Here is a 25,721-nt window from a genome sequence, read left to right on the forward strand (position 1 = left end):
TCTGTAGAAGAAGATTTAGGTATATTAAGAAAGAAAGAGTCTATTTGAGAGCAGGAAGGGTGCGATTCAGGGGTATATAAAGAGGAGTAATATTGGACAAAGCAGGAAAGGATCTTATCATCTGTACTATGGCGAGTACCATGCGAATCAGTAATAACAGCTATGTTGGATTTTTGTTTCTTGATTTTTAAATAATTGGCAAGAGATCGACCTGCTTTATTGCGCCCGCCATACATTTTAGAATTACATTTTAAAAGATGATTGCAGGCCGCTTCACAAGAGAATTTATTAAATTGGAGTTTAGCTTTAATAAGAAAGGCAAGGGCTTCTTGGGAGTTAGATGTATAAAAAAGGTGCTCGAGATCTTTAATCTGTTTTAGTATAGCAGAGGACTTGGATAGGGCCTGCCTCTTTTTACGGGAGACGAAGTCAATGATAAATCCTCTAGCCGAGGTTTTAAAAGCATCCCAAACAAAATGAAACTGGGAAGAGGAGTTTAGATTATTATGAAAGAATTCATCCAAGAAAAGAATAAATTGATCAATGAATTGAGGATCCAGAAGGAGCGAATTGTTAAAATGCCAGCAACGGGAAGAAGGAGCGTGAGAAGGAAGATCCATATCAAGAATGACTGGAGCATGGTCGGAAATAAGTATTGAACCGATTTCAATTTTTGTCATGAATTGAAAAGTATGTTGAGTAAGGAAAATATAATCAATTCAGGAGTGAGAAGCATGAACAGGGGAAAAAAAAGAAAATTCCAAGGTATCAGGGTGTGACAACCTCCAGGAGTCGATTAATCCTCTAGAAGAAATTGCTTTGGAAAATGATTTTTGCATCTTATTAGGAATATATCTGGTCTGTGATTTACGGTCCAGGAAAGGGTCCTTTAGTTTATTGCAGTCACCCCCCACAAGTAGGTCAACACTTGAGTGGGAGGATACAAATTTTGAAAAATCATTCCAAAAAGTAAGGTCTATACCATTAGGACTATAAACATTGCAAAAAGATAAAGCAGACTTATTAACTAATACATCTAAGTACAACCATCTACCATGGGAATCTGAGATCTCATTGGTAAGCTGAACAGACAATGACTTATGGAACAAAATCACAACACCATTCTTATTATTAACTGAAGGTGAACAGAATAATTCTCCCACCCACTGTTTACGTAAAGAGGATAGGTCTTTCTGGGAGAGGTGCATTTCCTGTAACAAAGCAACCTGACATTTTAATCTTGCTAAATGAGATAAAACTCTTTGCTTTTTCACCGGGTTGCGGAGACCCTTAACATTCCAAGATATTACTCGAAGACCAGTCATTTAAAGATTGGAGAAAAAAGTAAGCACAGAAATAAAGAAAGATGAGGAAAGGAAAGACATATTGAGACCAGAGATAAGAAGCTTAGAGGAGGAAGGAGAAATGCTTGCAGAAAGAGAAACAATTGTGAAAAAATGGGTTACATAACTACCACTATAAAAAGAGAAAGAATAGGTAAGGAATAAAGAAAGTAGAAAGGAAGAAGCAGAGTTTAGAATTGAAAGCCAAGGGAAAATGGAGAGAGGAAAGCAGAAGTGAGTAACGAATGCCATAAGTAATAGAAAAGAGTGGGAAAGAAGCTGAAAGATAGAGAGAAAGAAAAAGTAACGGGAGACAGAAACTCCCATGAGGTAAAACGGGAAAAACAGAATGGCAAAAAACCAAAGGGTTCTAGCCATACACAACAAGAGCAAAACAGACAATAAAGTGAGAGCAGGAGCAACAGGGAAAGACGGCCGCACAACAAAAGGGAAAGTCGAAAGCAAAGCCCCATATAAAAGGAACATAGAAGTAAAATAAACTAAGACAAATAAAATGAGACTAGGCCCGACAATGTAATACAATTGAAGGAGACTTACCAGACAACCATGAGGGGAGACGTCATACTGGGATGTGACAGAAACATCGCACGGTGGGACAACACAACGAAGGAGAGGTGGGATCAAACACTTGGAAGACATATCTAAAAAACAAGGGAAGAGAACAACAGCACGTTATAACAAGAAAAGTTGCAGCAAAAAAAAAAAAAAAAAAAAATTCATAGGACAACAAAATAGAAACAGTTAAACATTAAGACCCGCTGTGTTCCATAGTATCCTCCTTATGAGTGTTAATGAACTTGCGAAGGTCAGCTGGATCGTCGAAGCTGAATGACCTTTCTTTATACGTGACCTTGAAGAAACATGGATGGATGAGCCCATATCTAGCATTCATGGCGCGAAGCATGGGTCTTAAGTCCAAAAATTCTTTACGACGAGCAGCGGTCAGCTTCGATACATCTTGAGTGAAAAATTATTTGTGACCAGACCATAATAACTGCTTATGCTGCTTAGCAGAATGAAGGATGGTCATTAGGTCTGAGTAGAGGAGAAAATACGCAATGATACCCCTGGGTTTCAAGGAGGCAGAAGAATTTTTAGGGCCAAGGCGGTGTGCCCTCTGAATGTTGACGTCCAAATGTTTAGGGATACCAGTGATAGGCAGGACTTGAGACTTCAAGAAGTGGATGATATAAGACCCCTCCGAATTTTCTGGAACACCATAAAATCGCAGATTATTGCGCCTGTTTCGATTTTCCAAGTCCTCAGAAGTTTTCTTAAGCATATCAACTTCTTTGGTGAGACTGACGACCTTGGCGGGGTATGCACCTGTTACAACGCATTCGTTACTCCGCACTACCATTACAACGCGACTTTTACAACGCATACCATTACAACGCATTGCGCTGGGGGGCGCTATAGGATAGGGAATAAGTATAATTTACTATCCAACACCTTCCCTAGGGTCCACGGGGACTGGAGTTAGAATAGTAAATTATACTTACCACTATCCAGCACCCCAAAGCGCTATGCGTTGTAATGGTATGCGTTGTAATGGTCGCGTTGTAATGGTAGGTAGTTGTAACGGTATGCGTTGTAACATGGTACATCCCCTTGGCGGCAACATCCTGAACATCACTAATCTGTTGTTCAACATCAGTTATCCTTTTGTCTAAGGTAGACCATTTTTCATCGAGTCTCTACCGAGTTGTGGTGGTATCCGCCATGAAGGGGCAAATAAGGCGAAGTTCCTTCATAATATCCTCAAGCATTACAGGAAGTGGAGACTTGGAAGGTGAAGGAGGGTCTTTTTTAAGGCGCTTACCAGAAGTGGTAGAGTCCTTGCGCACTGCAGGAGTCGCAGAAGAAGCCTTTGAATTCTGCGTATGGTCCATTGCGGGTGAGGCAGGGGGCTCAATGCAGTGAAATGAGCGAGCACCTCACACAAATGCCCCAATGACAGAAGATTCCAAGAGAGCCACAGCAAAAAGTAAAAAAACTGCCTAAAAAAGCAGTGTGAACATGTAAATCGAGCAGCAGCACCAAAGAGGTCACGAAAATGGCAGAGTCAATTACTGTTCCGTAAGTCCAATGACAAAGAGCACCACAAGAGGCTAAGGCAAAACAGGTGTGGGCAATTTATATGCTGCTGGAGTCAAAAGAACAGGACTTGCAGAGATATAGGTGCAGCAAAGAGGAGCAGGAGAGCACAAAGTCTATAGCAATAAGAATGGGAGTAGAAAGTCACTTGATTGTTTAAAAAAACGAGTGTGAATAAGGACAATAAAACAAAATGGCTGCCATTATCGGAAAAATCGCTTTTTCACATGTTACTCCGTGAAAAAGTAAGCACAAAGATCAGCAAGCTCACAGGGGTATTTCCAACATCTAAAACCACCGTTGTCTGAAGGATAAGGCGTTCCAAAGCGAGTGCTCCGTGTTTGAAGCGCCGCCGAGGTAGCGGAAGTAAGAACAGAAAAACAAAATGGCGGCCATTATCGGATAAATTACTTTTTCACATATTTCTTCGTGAAAAAAGAAGCGCAGAGAGCAGCAAGCATACCCTGGGTCACAGGGGAATTTCCGACGTCAGAATCCACCGTTGTTTGAAGGATACACCGTTCAAAAGCGAGTCCTCCGTATTTGAAGCGCCGCCATGGTTGCGGAGCTCACGAAGGAGCGGCCATTTTGGCTGCCGCATCGCACGGTCTCTGCTTGAACGGTTTTAAAAGAACTCTTTATTTTATAAGTATTGTGGCTTACTTGAACAACGTTACTGGGTCTTGTGATAAGTCTTCTTGAGAATATATATATATAAATACTATTTTCACATATTCACAGCCTGGTGTCCATTTGTGGGGGGATTGGTACATTTACTGTGTGTGTGATTACAAATGCTTAACCCAATAATGCCTGAAGAATAGCCTTGGCTGCTCACGCCACGCACCTAGAGGGTGAGCAAGGGTAATTCTAAGGGGTCATCCTTCGCCCTGACTTAGAGGAGAGGGTCCCTGCTTGTCACAAGTGAATACTTGCGCCAACCAGAAACCCCCTATTCTAACAAGCAGAGAATTGGTGATTTAAATGTGTCAGTGTGGTAATGGGGGGGCTATGACTGAAATGTTATAGTTTAACCCTTGATATGTCAGATTTAGCTGAGCTGTTCGAGTATTAACCAACAACTTATGGCAATGGAATAAAAAGTGCAGATACTCAAGGCCTGTCTCCCCAGATGACAGCGGCCTTCGCTATGTGGGCACTCTAATGAATACAGTCGGGTAATTCTACTGTTTGCTCATAACAATCAGGCTACGCATGCGGCCAATGCTGCTGCCTTCCCTCCAGTCTTGCTAGATTAAAAAACGGTAAAGGAAGAAGAAATGTTTTTGAGAAAAATTATGCTTAAATCAACGAGAGAGAGAGGACTAGATAAGCTAGACCGTATCCCCTGGATTATGTATGTATATCAATAAGGACTAGCTAGTTTAAGGGAAGTAGAAGACTCAGGTTAGTACGTCAAATAAGGAGAAACGTTGTTTTTCTTATAAAGCCCTCACCCACTGACCTAGTCGGTGGCATGCTTCATCATCGGGCCCACCACAGTGGCACCGAATGTGCCCCGGGTGTGCTTCAACGCCAGGTGACTGCGGAGCTGGTATGTTGCTGAGTGTGCAGTGAATAGGGTGAGAAAGGTGAAGATTAAAAGCTATAATGTAGGTCCCAGCACCCGAGGGTAAAATATTTTAATGAACTGGGCCTCTGTTAGCGGATAAAAGGCAGGTAGATGTATATTGGAGTGCTAATTATGACCTCCAGCGTCTAGTGTGGTCTACATTTTTCAGCCAGTGCCTTGTAGATTTTAAGCTGGCTTTCCTCAGGACCGTTTTAATATGTGAAAAACGTGCAGATTAACTAATAAAATTTAATTTAAGTGGTTGTGTTGTCTTTTGGCTAAGTGGAGCGCACGCTAAGGCGCTATAACTGTTAGAGGGGGATTCCCTCAAGCTTGACTACAGATAACACAAAGGACAAAGACAAGACGTACAGGGTAGAGTCATATTAGTTTGGTATTTAATATACCAAAACATGCCGGAGAGAAGCCAATTGTGCAAGTAGGCTGAGTCATTGCCCCGTGCTATATGCTGTGCATCCATGGTACCCCCCAACATTGGCATATACAAGGTGGCAGGCACCACGTGGTGCCTGTCATGATTTGTATGCAAATGCACAACATGCTGATTTTACATCCTGCAATGTTTGCGCCCGCCAGTGCGGCGGACGCATCATAATGTGCACAGCGGGGCTGCCACACCCCTGGCGGGCGGCCCGCATACTGTTACGGTGGCGGAAGGACATCGTAATAGTGCCCTAAGGGTTTCATTATGATGGCAGGCGGACGTAGTGGTACACAGAGTTGTAGCGGTCCTGCCATGGCAATTTGGATGCCACCGCCACCCGGGAGGTGGCATCCCGCATATCTTACATTTGGCGGGCGGTGCTGTTAGCAGCACCCACCACAATGCAATATATGCATGTTGTACATTGGCATGCACAACGTGACAGGAACCACGTAGTGCCTGCCACCTGCCACCTTGTGTATGCCAATGTTGGGGGGGTACCATGGGTACACCCCAGTACAGCCCCTCACCCCTCTGGGGGCCCGCAACGGGCCCACAAAGTAAACTCCACAGGCCCTTCCATGGCGGAGTCTCCACCATGGAAAGGTCCTAAAAACAACACATCCTAATATGGATAGCGGTGCCTGCAAGGCACCGCAACCATATTGAGGGCCTTTTCCACCCGGCCGGGAATCCAACCGGCGGAAAGCGCTGCATGGTCTTTCCGTCTACCACGGTGCCCCTCGCCAGGCTAATATGGCGGGCGAAGATGGGTAATTTGGCGGGTGGATTGCCACCGCCGGGCTGGCGGTGGTGATCCGCCCACTATGCTAATAGGCCTCTAAGCTCTTTAACTATCCTGTTGGTAGCCCTGACCATAGCCAGAACCAATCATCAGAATCAGTCAATTTCTCTGCTCCACAGAATATTTGAACTGCATGCCACATCCCTTGCTATGTGTTCACTATTATATAAAAAATAACAGCAAGAGGAATTCAATAAAACACACAGTCCTACTTGTTGTTGTGTTAGGAGGTCAAGTGCAATTCTATGTTGAATAGTCATGGCAACCACGGAATTTATTTCCATCTGGAACTGGTGAAATGCATCTCTTGTTGCACTGAATGCTAAAGCTGGCTCAGTAGACACGTTAACATGGGCCAATTCTAAATCATAAACCCCATATCCAGTAAATAATATACGCATTACCTCAAAGAATAGAACTTGTCTAGCATTCAGAATAGGCGCATGTATGCCTCTTTAAAATCTGTGAACAAAATACCCCAAATTTAATGAGTCATGGGCCACAAATAAACTGCATACCGCCCTGTAACTGTGTGTCCAATGTGAGATATTTACTGAGAGGAAGGCATACCCTTTCAGGGAAAGTGTTTTGAAATTGATCACACCATTTGTAACCACTCCATGATGAATTTATAAGCGTAACATTTGTCCACTGTGCCATGTGTAAGCAGCAAGCTGACCACGATGGATATTCTAATATTTTAGAAATCACATTTGGTGCCCTAGCATAAGCATGCTTTTGCTCAGTTATTGGATCATATAGAATACCATTAGGTGTTATTAATAGTGTCTCTCCATCTACAATGATGTTCCAGTAATGTAAAGTGTAGTTCACTTGTTTCCCTTGTACCTTAGCTGTCCAGTTCCTACTTACTAACTGTCTCTCCCTTATGTTCCAATTACCTGTGCTATCATCAAATTCTAATATGTCAGTTCACTTGCTAATTTTTAAATGTCTTAAGTATGATGCTTTATACATGCAGGAAATGCATTTTCCTTGGCATCGTTTTCCACCATAGGTGACGCTTGGCATCGGGCTTGAATATTTGGCAAACATAACAATGAGCCCCACTCTTGTTTCTTCTCTGGTGTCCTTGTCCGTTATACTGTCTATGCGGTGCCCCCTGATAGCACATTCCATCTCGCTCCTCCTCTCTTTGTTCTTGCTGAAACATCATTCTTTTGTCATTTTTAGTGGTGCCCTTCCTTATCCTTAAAATACCGGGGCATATTTACAAGGGATTTATTAAAAGCGGAGATTAAAATATCACCATATTTACAAGAGGGTGCTAACATGCATAATCACATGTTAGCACCCTTTTTCCCATTGCCTCCCTTTACATATCTAAAGAGATGCACATTGGGGATCACTGGGCATACCCCAGATGGACAACCTTGTAAATATCGCTGATGTACACATTGCAATATTTACAAGGCTGCCCCAACATTTTACCACACGTTAGTCTTTGGAGAAAACCGCTGTTTTATCCAAAAACTAACGTCTGCTAAAATACAGACTTACCTCTCACCAACATTGGGGTGGATTATGCTGATACGAACCTGTGGGTCATATTAGCAAGGTTATTGCCGTTTTGCAGGGAACATCGCTGTAAAACCAGCAAAACAAAAAAAGCTAAAAAGGGAAAAAACATAGAAGAGAAAAAACAAAAAGAAATAGGAAAAGAATACTTGTAGAAATTCCACTTAAGGAGGTGTATTCTTATACCAATTATCCCATAAGTTCCAAAGTTTTGTTTTTTCGTGTTATATGTTGCCCTGTCTAATTTTGCAGTTCTATGCATAGAATTGAGCCATTTGCATTCTAAAGGTGAAACGGGTGAAATCCTTTTAATGCACAGTTCTCTATGCACCAGTAAAATTAACTAAAAATAAGGGTTTTATATTGTTTAGTTATGTTAATTATAGGGTCTTCATCTGGAATTACTCCGAAAATGACCAGCGCTAGACTCACTTTAATTTCATGCCCCACAATACTGGAAATCGTTGCACCTACTTTTTTCCAGAAGACTTGCATGGAAGGATACGGCCAAAACATATGTGCTTCGTCTGCATTTGTTTTGCTGCACTTTAGTCACTTCTTCATGACTTGTAAACCCATTTAGGAGAGCCTTCGCGGAGTCCAATATGCATTGTGGATAATAAATATGTGATTTTTTCTTAGAGGTGCAAACTTAACACTGTGCCATAAAAAAGATAGAGATACTTGCCATAGTATGTCCAAATCGTAGCTCGGCAGCTCCTTCCTCCAAGTTGCTTTAAACCAAGGCTGTGAATCTTCATGAGACTGTATCAACATCCAGTACCTTGTTGATATTTCCTCTCGACCCGGTGGAGACAAAACTAATTTTGACTCAAAAAAAATTATTAACCTTTCCACGTTTCTCAACTCTTTGGCCCAGCTTAGCAACTGGTAATATTTGGATTTGGAGACAGAACCTACTGTAATGTCCTGTATTTTCTGCCATGAAATTAGTTCCGAGCCCTCTAACAATTGGCCCCATCTGTCAATTCCTTATTCTTTAATTGAAACCGAAGAGAGTCTTGTGAACAAACTGGTGTTCCAGGCGATTTCCAGATTGGGGCGTGGTTGCGGTAATACAGGATATGCAATATCCCCCGCGTTTGGAACCATACCTTACATGGTGCCTGAAGAATTTTCAGTCTCACCTTTTTAAAAAGTTTCGGGTTCAAATTTAAAAAGAAAAAAGCTGGATCGGTCCGGAGGGCCGAAAGAAAGAGCTTGAAAAAACAGTGAAAGGTCAGCGGTGTCTCTTAATAGTTGACTGAAATTTTTAGATGGAAGGCTCTTTGGTATTGAAGGAGGTCTGGGAATTTCCGCCAAGCTATTCTAGGTCTTTTCTTGCCCCATATGAAACTAGAAAAAATGCCTTGCACTTTCTTTATCCAGTCCTTCTTAAACTCTAAAGGAATAGAGTCAAATAAAAAGCAGTTGCGGCCGGTGAACTTTAAGAGTGGAGGGGCGTTTTGTTTATTATGCGGCAAGAAAAAGCTAATGATGTGGTATAATATAGCACATTCTGTGGCTGTGCTGCTCCAGCAAAGCAGGAAAATGGAAGAAGGGAGATGGGAGATGGGAGTTAGTGGGGATGCTGGTGGGAATCAATTAGCAGAAAGTGTGAAGGCGAGGCTCGCAAGGAGAATGAATGTAGCGCGATGAAGCAAGCAGGAGACTATATCCAAGCCTGTCCCAACAGAAGCGTCATCCCTGCGGTGTTTTGTAGAGGGCTACTTTTTTTTTAGCTCAGGAGTTTAATGGAAAAAAACAACCTAAAAACAAACGAATACGTCTTAATGATAGTATGTATGTATTACCAGCATACAAGAAATATTCAAACAAGTATCGCATCTAACAGAGGCAGGTAACGAGGCCTTGTGCACTAAATAATGGAGTCAAACGGATACTTACTATTGTTGTTTTGTTCTAGAGATTTAAAAAAGACACATATCTATATGCTGTTGGGAAAGGAAAATACGCCCAATGCATGGGGACAATTACATTCTGAAACCATCTGGTAGGCAAAACTTAAACCTGGAATGAAATGGCTGCTATACACTAAACACCACATTTATTTATGAATTTCTGTTGGGCATTTTTATTTTTAAATTGCACCTTTCCTTGGAAAATGGGCACCATTTCTGCGAGAGCAACGTGACCGAAAGGTGCACAACAGGTGTGCTTGTGCAGTTTAAAGTCTTAGTGAGAGGTGACCAGTGATTTAAAAAAACATTATTTTGTTTTGGAAACAGATTAACTTCGAGAGCGGGTGCACGCTGGGGCTTTTATGCAATGTAGTCGCAGTGTTTCCGGGGGTTGCCAACACTGCATCTCATTTAAATCTTGTCTTTCAGTTTTTATTCTGCATAAAGAACTGGGCTGTTGCAACCTCAAACCCTATTTCTTTTTTTATGCTCATGACGTGTTCTCGTTCTTTTTGCATCGTCTATCAATGCTAAAAAGACACAAGGAAAACTGAACTTGTTTAGCTTTCGTTTGATATTAAAACAAAACTCTTTGGAAAGATGAAGTGTTGCACTTACGGTTTTTGTGCATGGCTAAAAGAAGTGCCTAAGGTTAATTTGTGATAACTGTTTATGATGTCTGTTTGCAAGAAGCGGTGGCTGGAGGGTTGAAAGGGCTGCTGTTATTGTGGGGGTGGCAGCGTTTCTGCCTGGACGAAGTTACTGGAGTTTGCTAACACACTGTCAACTGAAAAGGCAGCTCGAATGGGTTGTGCTCCTGTTGCTGAGGTCGGAGTGCATTCTGCATTTCTTCCTTTGAAGGTGCAAACAGTCAGCAGTGTTTTGTGGTTCGTTTCATTGGGCTGGGCAGAGAGTCGCAGCTGAGATCGGCCTCGCCACACAGACACTTCACTGAAGCTGAACCCCCAAACTGCAGACGGGGTGGGGACAATCGCCTATGCTTACTGCAGACTGTAAATGTGGCAGCCATGGAATGGAGATGACGCTGGCCAGGCATTTAAGGCAGTTTGACTAACGAGGCAAGGCTCACTCACCTGTACTCAGTGTTTTCAGCTTGATTACGCCATTTCTCCTAGAGGTTTCTCTCGGGCCTGGCTGAAGCAAGGAGAGAAATACGAACAGAATACAGGAAGCAGTACTTGAAATCCCGCCTCCTATTGTCATAGAGTGACCATCTCAAGGGTCAGCCAGTCAGAGGAGGAGGCGGGATGTTAGCAAAATGTCCTGAGCTACGTCAGATATCCGGGCGAGCCGAGTTTTCGACCGAAGTCCTGGAAAAACAGCTGATTTAGGTGGCGCCTGTTTGCCCTCACCACTGCCTCACAGACACACACTGCACATGCGTGATTTGGGCGATATTGAAGTTGTCCATCTCGCATGTGCAGCGTGTGTTTGTACACGGCCGTACTGCACTGCTATAAGACAGAATAAGTGCTGCAGCCTCAGACCAGTCTGTCAATCTCCTTCCTCCGAGACTGGTGGTGCTCCGCCCCATACGCCCTCATGCAGGAGCCTCGCATGATAAAAAGGTATATTTAGGTACAATTGCCATTTTCAGGAGATTAGACTTGCCTAGGAAAGATAGAGGTAGCGATTCCCACTGTTGTAATTGTTTCCTGACTTTAGAAGTAACTTTATCAAAATTTGTTTTTGCTAATAAATCAAGTCCCTGGACCACCTCGGTCCCTAAATACCTGATGCTATGTCGGACTAGGTCACACCTGTAATTTGTGTTCCATTGCATAATCTCTGTCTAGGCTGGATTAACAGCATATCCAGATATTTCCCCCAATCTCTCTAACGTTTCCCAAATGGCTACTATTGAGTCCTGTAAATGGCTGGTAAATATCATCAAGTCATCTGCATAATGGCAAATTTTCTTAGCCCACCCGTTACAGCAGAATGGTATGATATTCTTAAATACCCTTAATTTAATGGTGAGTGCCTCTATATACACATTAAACAACCAGGGAGAAAGTGGACACCCCTGCCAATTGTAACCTGCTTAGATTAAATGCCATCTACTAAAACTCGGGCTGATGGATTTTTATAGAGAGTCTTAATTGCAGAAATGAAATTGTGACCTAGGTTAAAACGCTGAATCAACTTTTGAAAGAAATGCCAACTAACCCTATCAAACTCTTTGGCTGCGTTGCATGTCATCTCCGTTAGGGGCTGACACTTTCCATGGCTAAGTCAATTGCGCCTACCAACTCATGGGTTAAGTCATGTTAATGCCTACCCTTTATAAAACCCTTATGATAATTGTGAATCAAGAGGTAAACCATCCGATCCAACCTTTTCGTAATTATCTGATTATACAATTTATAATCACTGTTGAGAAGGAAGATCGACTTATATGATTCACATAACCTTGGATGTTTATTAGGTTTTAATAAGATGATTATTGTGGCTAGGTCCCAGGATGGGGGGAGTTCTTGTTTTAAAATACATGCTGAATCAAAAAGATCAACAAAATGGGAGCCAATTCTTCTTTCAGATGGGAATAGATTTCGTTTGGGAGAGCATCTGGTCCTGTAGCCTTGCCTTTCTTTAGGCTTTTTATTGCGCTATAAATTTCTTCTATTGTGAAGGGGGCGGATAATTCTACCCTAAATTCATCACTGAGGAGTGGGAGATCAATATCTTGGCTGCTATTCAATCCCTGTCCGGGTTTGTATCCTCTGTGTAGAGTTCTTGGAAGAATTGGACAAAAGCCTGTTCATTCTCCCCATCTTCAGTGATTCTATTCCCGGTAGTTTGGCATTTTACTTATTTAATCGCATTTCTGGTTTGATCTGCTTTCGCCTTCCCTGCCAAAAGTTTGCCACATCCTTCCCCATATTCATAGTTAGCAAGTTTACTTGCTTCCCATTTTTGCTATACCTTAATCTCCAGATAATAGACTAAATGAATTTTTGCTTTTGCTAATTCTGTTTCAAGACCCAATCCATTTGTTGGATTTGAAGTACACCATATGTTCCTCTCGATTTCTTTGATTGTATCTTCTAAAAATGTAATCTCCTTCTTAACCTTTTTATTGTGTGACAAATTACAACTAACTAATATGCCTCTGATATAAGCTTTATATGTGTCCCATACACCTCATTTAAGGGAGCAGAGTCCAGGTTGAAAAGAAAAAAATTTGTTCGTAGAGTTTTTCAATTTGTTAATTATTAAAGTATCTTAAAGCACCGATCGGTTCAAAGTCCAGCGCCTTTCGGCTGACTTTTCTTTCATCAAAAATTGCAGTGAAACTGCCGAATGATCGGATAAGTGCTCCCGAATATGTACCACACTCTTAAGATGGTCACTAATAGCAACGGTTACCAGGAGCAAAGTCTATCCTCGATCGGAGACTGTGTTTTTTGTTATGGAAAGTATATCTTCCCGGTTCTGACCCTGACTCTACGCATTTTAAGGACCAAATAACGACAAAACCTAGGTCTTGGATTATTTGTGTTAGGGTCACTCTCAATTTTGGTGTAGTGACAGCCGCCCTCTTAGAGGTTGTATCCTGCGCAAGGTTAAGGGGTACATTAAAATCCCCCCATGATAACGGGTTTGTTTATCTCAATTCAACATAAAAAATAATGTGTTTAGGGGAGTCGGGTCATCCAGGTTTGGCCAATAATAACCTACGAGTGCGGCCCAGTTTCCCTGGATCTTTGCCTTTGCTATTACCCATTTACCTAATGGATCAACCTAAGTTTCACTTAAAATACATTGGGAAGCTTTCTTAAACACAATTGCAACCCCTTTTAATGTACCTGCTTGAGCGGTACAAATACAATGGTCTATCCGTGGATGATTTTTTAAAATTTCCGACCATTCTTCTTTTAAGAGATGTGATTCTTGAATAAAAATAATATCTGAATCACACAACTTCAAATACTCTAATATCCTTCTCTTGCTTAGTATCACCCTCAACCCATTGACGTTTCATGTCAGAATTTTCAGACATCTAGACTTCGTTAAATCTGCCATTCAGATGGGTAACGTTCCTGTAAATTTTTGAGTAAAAATTCAAATAATAAAGACAACCATAACACATCTAAACTAACTAAAAAATTAAACATAAATGACATTTGAGGATTTTTTAACTTTTTTCCCACATGCTCCCCCACCTTGTGATTCTTATTATTTTGCTTTTTCCTACATTTCGATTTTATGCCTATTACCCACCCCACCCTCCCTGGGTAACCCTCCCTCACAACTTGAGGTATACTGGTTACACCTCTTTTTTGAGCTCTCCTTGTGCTTTAATCTGTTCTATAAAGACTCTCACATCATTTGGATCACAGAAATTATGCATCTTATTATTCCTCATGACCCTAAGGGTTGCGGAGAACCGGATATTCACAGTGGCGCCAAGAACTCTTAGTTCCTGAATATATTGGCCAAGCTCCCACTGTCTATCCGATGTTGTACGGGATTTATCTGACCTGATACGGAATGACCAGTCATTTTTCCTGTATGATCTCACTTGTAGTGCTCCTGTAAGGATGCTTTCTTTCAGTATCTAGGTTTTAAAGTTTACTAGGATCCTTCTCACTGCCTTACTACCTATACGCAGTACAAAGGGATCCAGATGAACTCTCTGTATATCTTCCTCCAGTAAAGCTTGATCAAGATCCTTATTCTGCTCCATTATTAGGGAAACTACGAAGGCCTTAATATCCCCACCTTCTGACCCCTCAGTAACATTCAGAATTCCTATATTATTTCATCTTGCATTGTTTGCAGGGCTTCTAACTTGTTTCTCAATTCTTGTTAGTTTTTCTTTAACTTCAGAATCTCCTCTTGATTATCTGCCACCTTCGTTGAGAGCTGTTCGTGTGCGAGTTCAATAGCTCCAACTCGTTCCACTAAACTATTGATTTTTTTCTTCCATTGATTCACAATGCCCTTGTATTTTTTGTTGATTAGTTTCAGAGATAACAAACCTCTCCCATTGTCGTCATTAAGTTCTCTAAATTGGGGAAGCTCGGCTGGGCTGGCAATGTTTCTGATTCTCATAACATAGCCGGTGCCAGATCATCCTGAGGGGATTGTGAAGTGATCAGACTCTGCTCGGTCCTAGGAGTTATGCTATCCGAACACAAGTCTGAACCGTCTTCAAGACCTACTAACGGTTTAAATCTGTTTTTTGTTGTTATTTGGATTATGGATAGTTCCTTGGAGCCTGTAGCAGTAGACATACTCTCCTCCACCTTCTGGCTATTTGGTGCAGCCTTAGGGGGTTGTTGTGAGCCTGGACTCGAGTAGTCTCTTGTTTTTGTTGATGATTCCTGCGCTTGTACCTTAAAATATTAACGCAGAGAGGGAGTGATTTTTACTTTCCTGGGCTTCTCCTTCTTTATCTGTTTGAATTTATTATGCCCTTGATTCTATGCAGCCCCTTTACTCACGTCTGGTGCAGATGCAAACGCAGCTGCGTTATCTGGAAGAAATTCGGGTTGCGTGGTTGGAGATCACCTGGATTTTTGATTTTGTATTCACAATGCTTGAAGTAAGATCCTCCCTACACCAAACCCCTCTACTCCTTAGTGTATACCTGTTTATGGTATTACTGTTACTTATTGTTACCTTAAACTCCCCTCTCTTATCCTTTTTTGCCTGTTTTACCTTATTCCCTGTTTTAACTGTGTTCATACCAGGAATTTTTGCCCACTTTCCAGAACCAGAATCCTCTGGTGAGATCTGCCCCGCCTCCTTACCGGGGTTGGTCCACTTGCATTTCCCTGCGCCTTCTGATTAGAGATCAAAGCAGGATTTTTAAGCATACACTTCTCAAGGCATTTCTTCTTTGCGTAGACTTGGGCAGTGCTGAGTATTCCCAGCCCGTCGGTGCTCCTTTGCGGGAAACCGTTCCTTGCTGCAGCACGGCGACTCCTCCCAAGCGACGCTGCCGCCTCCACCCACACTCCTCCCCGCTTCTCACTAACGATTGTCCTCCACCGCGCAGCACCGCCGAAAATGTCGGGGCTAGCGTGGCAAGGAAACTAAAGAAAAACACCCAAATGTTGCCAAAAAAAGAGAAACTTAACCCAGCAGCATCCTCACGCCAGGTTTACATCGCCAAATCAGTTACAGTAAGCACAAACTGCTGCTTCTAGCTAGCCAAGTCCACCATCCGCTTCGGAGAGCTTGCAAACGTTGCTAACTAGCGGCCGCCATGTTCCCCAGCTTGGTGCAGATATTTTAGTGTTTAATAATATTTCATCAGTATATGAGGGTGCACAGACAGAATATCGAGTTGTGCTTATCGAACCACCATAATATCGAGTTGCAAATATCGTAATACAAGAATATCGACTGCAAGAATGTCATGGCCCAGAATATCGACAGTAAGGTAAGAAATATATATATTTTTTAAATATCGAAGTCAGTAATAACATTTGTAAAAATATAGTTGTTTATAATATCGATTTGTATGTTTGTGTTATGTATTTTAGTTTGTATTTTAAAAGTATGTGATCTAATTTGTTTGTATAAGTGAATAATTTTATGTTAATGAAATTTTGCTTTTTTTTGTTCTGTAGCGGGTTGTGTGTACATGGTGGAATAGGATGGGAAGTATATTGATTATAATAAGGTATTTAAGATTTTTTATTTATTAGTATTCATAAATCATGTTTTATAATTAATTGTTTATTTTTTATTATTATATATTAATTAATTCATTCATAAATATTTTAATAGTGTTATATTTTTTCAGGAGTGGGTTGTGGGTTTATAAGGGAATAGAGTGGGAAGTAATTTAATTATAATAAAGTAATTAATAATTTGTATTTATTAGTATTTATGAATATTTGTATTTGTATTAATTATTAATTGGTTATTAGTTTTTTAAATTAATTGATAATTAAATTAATTGTGTTATTTGATTTAGGAGCAGGTTGTGGGTTTATAGGGGAGTAAGGTGGGAAGTCATTTAATTCTAATTAGGTAATTATTAATTGTTATTTATTAGTATTTATAATTAATTTTGTATTAATTAATTATTGATTGGTTATTCATTTTAATTAATTAATTAATTAATTAATTGTAATAATGTTAATTGTGGTAGTTTTTTATGAGTGGGTTGGGGTTTATTGGGGAATATGGTGGGAACTAATTTAATTTAATAAAGTAATTACTTTTTTTGATTTATATTTTATAGTGTTGTTTGTGGTATTCCATTTCTAATTAATGAGCTATTAATTGTTTGATAATTATTAATACCTAATTGGTAATTATGTTAATTGTGTCAATTATGTAGGAGTTCTTTGCAGGTTTATAGGGGAATAGGGTGTGAAGTTATTTATTTAAAATTAATTAGTAATTATGTGTTGATTAATGGTATTTTATTGATTGAAAATTAAATATGGAAATTGCGTAATTAATTAGAGATGTGAGTTGTGGGGTTTATAGTAGTAAAGGGTGGGGAGTGTATTAATTTTAATTAATTAATAAGTTGCTAATTAATAATAATGTTATAGTGTTAAATTAGTTATGGAAATTGTGTAATAATTTGTATGTGTGTGTTTCGTAGAGGGTGGAAATTATTTAAAGATTTATTAATTGGTTCATATTTGCTAATTATTATTGATTTATTAATTTAGACATTTTTATTCTAAATGTTTACTTTTATTTTGTGCAAGAATTATGAAGTTATAAAGGTAATGTTTGGTGCGCAAATTAATTTGTATATGTTTAAAATAGATGTTTGATTAATAATAATTGTTTATTTGATAATTAATTATATTAATTATAGGGCTACACTTTGATAGAAATGTAGATGTGTGTTATGAAAGGTGTAGGGTTATAGAGTGGGAAATAAAAAGTATTGTTTTGTGTAATAATTAATGTTTTTGATTATAACTAATTTATATTAAATATATATTTTTAAAATATTTTTTATAAATGAATGTTTGTGGTTAATGTTTAGTATTTTTAACATTTTATGTTTCTATCTCTTGAAATTTTTAATATTTTATATATATTTTTTATTTTTGTGTTATTGACAAATGTTGTATTGTAGTTGATATTTTGTTTCATTTTATGTAGAATTTATTATTTTGGAAATATAAATGTTAACCCTCTGCTATCCAACATATTCCCTACTGGTGCAATCTCTGGAGTGGGAATAGTATTTTGAACCCCTCCGCTATCGAACACTTTCCCTACTGTTGCACTCTCTGGATTGGGAATGGTGTTTTGAACCCCTCCGCTATCCAACACTTTCCCTACTGTTGCACTCTCTGGAGTGGGAATAATACATTTCTTTCCTTCGCTATTCCACACTTTCCCTACTGTTGCACTCGGTGGAATAGGAATAGTAAGTGTCACTCTTCGCTATCCAACACCTTCCCTACTGTGGCACTCACTGGAGGGGGAATAGACATGTTTTCACTTACGCTATACAACACTTTCGGTCCTGTTGCACTCACTGGAGTGGAAACCCGCCACCGCCTGAGCCAACCTACACGAAGGGATGACAGACGTAGCCGAGTGGATGATGAACAGCCGCCTGAAACTGAACTCAGACAAGACGGAAGTCCTCATCCTGGGCTCTTCACCCTCCGCCTGGGACGACTCCTGGTGGCCCACCGCCCTGGGCAGCGCACCCAAACCCACAGACCACGCACGCAACCTGGGCTTCATCCTGGACTCCTCCCTCTCCATGACCAGACAAGTTAACGCCGTCTCCTTGTCGCGCTTCAACATCCTGCGCATGCTACGTAAGATCTTCCGGTGGATCCCCACCGAGACCAGGAAGATGGTCACCCAGGCCCTCGTCACCAGCCGACTGGACTACGGCAACTCCCTCTACGCCGGAACCACCGCCAAACTCCAAAGGAGACTCCAGCGGATCCAGAACGCCTCAGCAAGACTCATCCTCGACATCCCCGGACACAGCCACATCTCCGGACACCTGAGAGACCTGCACTGGCTCCCGGTCAACAAAAGAATCACCTTCCGTATCATCACCCCCGCACACAAAGCCCTACACAACCAAGGCCCAAGATACCTCAACAGCCGCCTCAACTTCTACACTCCCACACGCCAGCTTCGATCGACCAACCACGCCCTCGCCGCGTCCGAAGAGCCACCACAGGAGGAAGGTCCTTCTCCTACCTGGCCGCCAAGATCTGGAACTCCCTCCCGACCCACCTCCGCCTGCCCAAAACCACCTGCCTTCAGGAAGCAGCTCAAGACCTGGCTGTTCGAGCAGTAGCGGACCGGGTGAGTAGTGCGCTATACAAATGCTTGATTGATTGATTGATTGATTTATTGATTGATTGAATAGTAATTCTTACCCCAACGCTATCCCACACTTTCCCTACTGTTGCACTCTCTGGAGTGGGAATAGTATTTTGAACTCCTCCGCTATCCAACACTTTCCCTACTGTTGCGCTCTCTGGAGTGGGAATAATCATTTTTTTTCTTCGCTATCCCACGCTTTCCCTTCTGTTGCACTCACTGGAATAGGAATAGTAATTGTTACCCTTCGCTATCCAACACCTTCCCTACTGTTGCACTTACTGGAGTGGGAATAGTAATTCTTACCCCAACGCTATCCAACACTTTCCCTACTGTTGCACTCTCTGGAGTGGGAATAGTATTTTGAACCACTCCGCTATCCAACACTTTCCCTACTGTTTCTTTCACTGCAGTGGGAATAGTAATATTTACTCCACCGCTATTCAACATTTTCCCTACTGTTGCACTCACTGGAGTAGGAATAGTAATTTTTAGCCCTCTGCTATCCAACACTTTCCCTACTGTTGCACTCACTGGAGTGGGAATAGTAATTATTTCCCCTCCGCTATCCAACACTTTCCCTGCTGTTGCACTCACTGGAGTGGAAATAGTAATGTTCACCCCTACGCTATCCAAAAAATGTCATACCCTTGCACTCAATGAAGTGCAAAATGTAAGTTTAAAAATGTATAAATATTTTAACAATTTATTGTATTATGTAATGTTTTTATTATTAAATTTTGTCTTATAGGTGTATGTATACACAAATATATATTTAAACGTTCCATTTTTAAATATTTAAAATATAAAAAAAATAAAGTTATTAGTTTATTGTTTTAAAGTAAATATATACTTATACATTACATTTTATATATGTATGTTTAAAGTTTTTCAAATTACATTTGTTTATTATATTTTTGTATATGTTCATTACACCTGTCATATTTTAAAAGTAAATTTTATTATTGCATTTATTTAACATGTTTTTATATATATAAAAATGAAATTTTTTACATCGATATTTTTTACATCAATATTATTTTTTCAATATTTTTGTAATTTACCTTATAAGCATAGGATGTCGATATTTTAGCTATTGATATTTCTGCATCGATATTTGTGTAGGTAGATATTTTTGTGTTTGATAATATGTCAGTGATTCGTATATGAGTTCTCAACATTTCCCTTTAGTGCCTCTGTGCCTGACCGTGCATGTATCAGCCGCTCCCTCTTCTCTAGCTTATACTGGAGTTTATTAATGGAGCATTGTATTCCCTCCCTATCAGTGTTCACATCTTCTTGGAACTCATCTGCCTCCTTGTTCAGGTGTGCCAACTCCTTGCCTTCCTCCTGGTTGTTTCTCTCTTCTTCACTCAGACAAAATGCGGAAGTTTGGGCTGGTGATTCAAAGCATGTAGCATGTCTCTTCCAACTGATAAGTGCTCATTCAGGACTGGTGTTCTAAAACTGCCTTCTCTGTTGCTAGTTAACTTGTCAGATACCATAGTTAAATCAACTCCCAGAGATATGTGGAAATAAGTGACATGTGATAAGCCTGGTTTTGTAGCCAGTGCCTGCTTGTGTGTGTTATTCTTTTCACAGTGTATGTAGGGACCTGAAAATGATGGGTACATTGATGTTGCTGGAGGAGGGGGCTGAGAAATGAGGTGCAGGAGGAACAGGCCCTGCAGAATGGATGCTTTGTCCCAATGTTGGGTGGCTGTTATCATTGCAGTATCTATCAGTGACCCAGAAACTAAATTCACTATTTGCATTCACTCTCCGATCTTTTCCTTTCTTCCTCAGTAAACAACAAAAACTCCTCCACAGTCAATGTACCACTACTTATTTGCTCACTGTCTGCCCCCTGTTGGACATGAAGGTCTTAGAAAGGTTGTAGAAAACAAGCCAAAATTGATGCTGGAGAGGGGGCGAGAGCCATGCCTGACACCCAGACCGGTAGGGACTACATCTCCCATCACCCTCCAGCAGGCTTGACCTACAAAGGAAACAACGCAGCCAGCACCCTTTGTAGTAGAAAACAAACTGAAATTGACGCCTGAGAGGGGCTGAGAGCCATGCCTGACACCTCCATCGCTGGAGACTATATCTCCCATCACCCTCCAGGAACCTTGATCTACAAAGGACGCAAAAAGCCCTGAGGTGTGGGATGCACCCAGGCTACACCGGAGCAAAGCCTGTGCCAATGGCGGGCCCGTCCACACCCGTCAGAGCCCAAAAGAGGCCGGGCTGGCCCGCCCCTAACATGTGAACTTGGAGGAGGTCCATTTGCTCTACACTGTCAAAAGGAGCACCTCCAAAATGGGTAAGTGGAAGGCAATGGATGAATAACTGGAGGGGTATTAGTTAATACACTTGATGCTTTTTTAACAAGGGCCGCAAATGTTCTTTCTCAAGAGATAGAGCTTACTGAGCGCTGCCTCTCTTTTTGGAAGAGGGGAGTCGAAGCACGTGCCCGCTGCGCTTCCGCCCAGTCTCCTCCATATATGGTGAAGTGGGAGGGAGGCGCAGCTGGGAGGCGGGAGCGGGGCGGCGAATGGGCGGCGGGGAAGCAGGTACAGAAGGAAAAAAGGGGCGGGCTGCCGGGGAGCAGCGGCGGGGATCGGGGGGGGCACCAAGTGGGAAAAAACAATCACGGGCAGAGCAAAAATGAATAAAGATACAGGCAGAACAACAGTGGTCACAAACAAATGCAAAGGGGCACAGAACAGCAAAACACAAAATACTTAGGGCGCAGGAGCAGCGGCAAACTCGCGGAAGCAGCGGTGACGTCCTGGAAACACACGGGGAGCCGTGCGGTGCGTGGAGCGACCGGCCCTGGGAGCATGGTCAAGGGTCATATATATGTTCCCACTGTTTAAGAATTGCTAGAGATTCTTCTGTTAATGAGGACAAATGAGACTTTAGTTTGCAGACACACAACAGACATCAGGGCCCAGATTTACTGAGCGCTTGCATTGCCTTTGCATTGGCTTTGCATCATGCTAGACAATGCAATGCAATGCAAGGGTTTTATGGCTAAACCATGCGTGCTTCTACCATGAGGCCCCAACAGCGAATGCGTCTATACAACGCATTCCTTTACCACTCATGTATTTACCATGTATGCCTTTACCATGCCATTTTGTGGTAAAGGCATGACTGGTAAAGGGATGTGTGGTAAAGATCACACCTCAATCCTCCCGTCTTGAGCCCTAAACACTAGCACAACCCCCCTTGAGTCCAAAACACTATCCTGACCCCCCAAGCCCTACACACCACCCAGCCTGAGCCCTAAATATTACTCTGACCCCATCTGAGCCCTAAACACTATCCCAATACCACCCTAAGACCTACACACTATCCTGAGCCCTATAAACTACCCCCAACCCCAATTACCTCACCACGTCCTCTCCCGATCCTTCCTGCTCCTGGGCCCTCCCATCCCAGCATCAAGACTGAGCACTACCTTAACCCCGCATATGCGTGGTTAAGGCACATGCGTAGCTAAGGCATATGCGTGGTTAAGGCACATGCGTAGCTAAGGCATATGCATGGTTAAGGCACATGCGTAGCTAAGGCACGAGTGGTTGAGCTTGTTAAGGTAATTTCCCCAATGCAATGCTTCATGATATTTCCTGAGCCCCTCAAAGCCGCCTGGTGTGAGTTAGTGAATTCCGAGTGCGCAGGGCAGCGCCGTATACTCTCTTGCATTACTGTGCTTTGCGAAGGTGTTCCATGGGTTCCCACGCATCCACGCATGGATTTTGGCGCTTTCCTGGAGTTACTAGGTTAATCAACCTGGGAATGCGTCAAAATGCTACGGCATCCCAAAAGGCATAATGAGGAGAAATATGTTTATTTACCCTCTCGAATTCCTCTTCGGCAGCACACATAGAAAGAGGAAAATGCCTCTGAGGAGTGTTTTTGTGCAGGAAGGTGTCTCTTGCTGCACAGAAACAAAGCTGCCTGTAATGCAGACACACGTGTACCATGGCGCAAGGGTGCCTGCATTGGGGCTAGGCAACACTCTGTATCTTAGTACCTACGGCCCATTTCTGCTCTCTCAATATGACGCAGCACAGCAACTTGTCTTGATGCGTTGCGTTGTGTTGCATCAAATGTTAGTAAATCTGCCCCACATGAATGATGTCCGACAGTATCAATTTTTAAGGATGTTGATAATTTAGAACACTTAAGGTATAATTAGATTTCATCAAATTATTGGTGGATGGGTGATTTTTGTGGGCTAGCTGGCACTTCCAGTGTCTCAGTGGAGAAGTGTGGCTCAATGGTTAGAGCGGCAGACCCTGATGCAGAGGTCTGGCCCGGGACCAGGGTTCAATTCCCGCCTCGGCAGCTCTTGGGCTCAATTTCCCCGGACCTGATAATTCTCGCCTCGGTGCCTATTCTAATCATTGGTCCCACTCTGCAACTCTGGGCAATAGCTTGCTTAATCTCCACAACGGCCCCAACAACGCTAGGATGCCTGGCTTCACCTTAGGGGATGCCCAGGAGTGGGCACTTCACAGGGAAAGGCCAGGAAGTGTTCCTCAGCGGTATTCGTACAAGTGCCGAGATGCCTCAGGGTGATTCGTGTGCTATACAAGTACCATTACATTACATTTTACATTCCATGTGCAGGAGAAAATGGGTAATAGCTCCCCAGCGAATACCAGAGAACACAAGAGACAATGAGAATATGGTGGATTCGATCTGTATCAAAACTCTCCTGCGATCATTAGTCTTTCATCATTCACTGCTGTCACCTCGGCCTTTCTGGGCTTTCCACTCCAAATTGGACAGCACACAAGGGTTTAATGGGTTCTACTGTTCAGCATCCATCGGCACTACCACATCCATCACTGATGCAAACGCATCTTGAGTGCACCTCTTGAGAGTGTAAAAATGAGGTTTACAAGACACACCGGGGCATACAAGGGCAGCGTAAATAGAAGCCAGCGCCATAATTTAGATTAGGGAAAACCTGGCCTTAAAAGGTGAAACAAAGAGTAAGGCTTTATTTCTTCTCGTTTTTGGTGTTTCCATGTGTGTCGCCTTGTGCAGCACACATAGAAACAGCAAATTACCTATGATAGTTTATGTGGAGGAAGGTCCCTCTTCTACACATAGACAATACTTTTTTTTAAATTGCCATTTTGCAACTTGTATGTGTGCTGCATTAAGCAGCACACATAGAAGTAAAAACGACATTTAATGATTGTTTATGTGCAGGAAGGGGGGCATTCCTGCCTATAAACAATCTTCCCCAATGCAGATACCCTTGATCTACAGTGCAAGGGGGCCTGCATTGGCGACAGGCAGCTGAACTCAGAGCCAGCGCTAGAGAGAACATAGGGGTGCGCTGCACTCTTGTGAATACATCACACCCCTGTATTTTCAGAATGGAGAAGCGTGATGTTAACAATGTCTGTGTAATACGTGTATTTGCTGGTTCGCTCCAACTTTCTGATCTTAAATAAAGATCTTACCTGTTACAACGCCATCGGACTCCACTTCTTATTTCAATTTGCCTAACACCACACTCCTCCATCCTGCTGTAAATATGCCCCCCGTGCACTCTGAGTCTCCCTTTACTTTGCTTCTATTCTTTATTCCTTGATCGGGGTCTCAAAAATGATTCTCAATGTCAGCCTGTCAGGTTCTGCTTGGCGCCTAGATACCCACGGGTGATTGTCGCGCTTTATAAAATCTGTTTTCATTTCAGTACATTTAGAGTAGACTGTATCTTTGTGCTGTATTTACAAAAGTGTTAAATTGAAGGACTCCGGCACCCGTCTCTTTCAACACGTCAATACATTTTTTCCATTTACCTGGTCTGAAGGACTTTGAATCCCAGCACACAACAGATAATGTTTACCTCAGTTTGGAACATATGCGGCACCCTTCACTGTTGAGAAGAAACATGGCCAACCTTTAGCTGTATCAGCCAAGTAGAAACTCTATGGTGTGCAGCCTTTTTAAGGGCTGAATGGTCATGCCTTGTGTATTCCTTGCTGGGGGGGTGATTTAGGTAGAGCAGGAATTCAATCACTGCCAGGAAATGATCACATGACTTCTGAAAAATTAGCACTCTTCTGGTTAGAGTTGCACAACATGAGAATATTTGCCTTCCAGATAAGAGAACTCTGTCTTTCATCAGCTTCTCTTTCAGGGTCATTATCCTGGAAACTATCCAGTAACTAGTTTTATTATTATTATTATTAAAATCTATAAGGCGCACAGCTACCCAGAGGTTTATCGGCGCCAACAGACACAATACGAAAGAAAGAACAACATCTACTGATTAAATAGCCAAGTTTTAAGGCCCTTACAAACGTTTTTGTGACTGGTTTTGTGACAGAGAGGTGTGGGTAACGAACTCCACAGTACGGGCCAGATACGAAAAGGACCGTCGGAAGATATGAATGTGCTAAGGAGCTCAGGTATTGGGGTGCTGTGCCCAGCTTGATCTTATGCATATAACATAAGGCCTTAAATGTAATGCGATTCTCTATTCTGATCCAGTGGAGGTCACGGAGAGCGCATGAGGTAGAAGACTTTTTCGGTACATGACAGAGCAGTCTAGTCGTAGAGTTCTGAACAACTTGCAGTTTGCGAACGACCTCCTTATTTGCTCCTAGGTATAGGACGTTGCCATAGTCCA

The 25,721-nt window shown here is 42.0% G+C and overlaps 1 protein-coding gene across 6 annotated transcripts in view; it reads right to left on the bottom strand.

The window, feature by feature from the left end:
• LOC147710099 (butyrophilin subfamily 3 member A3-like) overlaps positions 1-25,065 on the bottom strand; it is a 353,872-nt gene extending 328,807 nt beyond the window's left edge. For all 6 annotated transcript variants that reach the window (XM_086920800.1, XM_086920797.1, XM_086920799.1 and 3 more), the window contains exons 1-2: positions 24,936-25,065; positions 1,902-2,005 (exon numbers count right to left, since the gene is read on the bottom strand). In XM_086920800.1, coding sequence (XP_086776926.1) covers positions 1,902-2,003 — 102 coding nt within the window. In that variant the 5' untranslated portion in view covers positions 2,004-2,005; positions 24,936-25,065. The remainder of the gene's footprint in view (positions 1-1,901; positions 2,006-24,935) is intronic.
• Between the last annotated feature and the right edge of the window lie 656 nt (positions 25,066-25,721).

The sequence above is a fragment of the Lissotriton vulgaris genome, chromosome 5 (assembly GCF_964263255.1).
Source record: "Lissotriton vulgaris chromosome 5, aLisVul1.2, whole genome shotgun sequence".
In the NCBI taxonomy this organism is placed as follows: Eukaryota; Metazoa; Chordata; class Amphibia; order Caudata; family Salamandridae; genus Lissotriton; species Lissotriton vulgaris.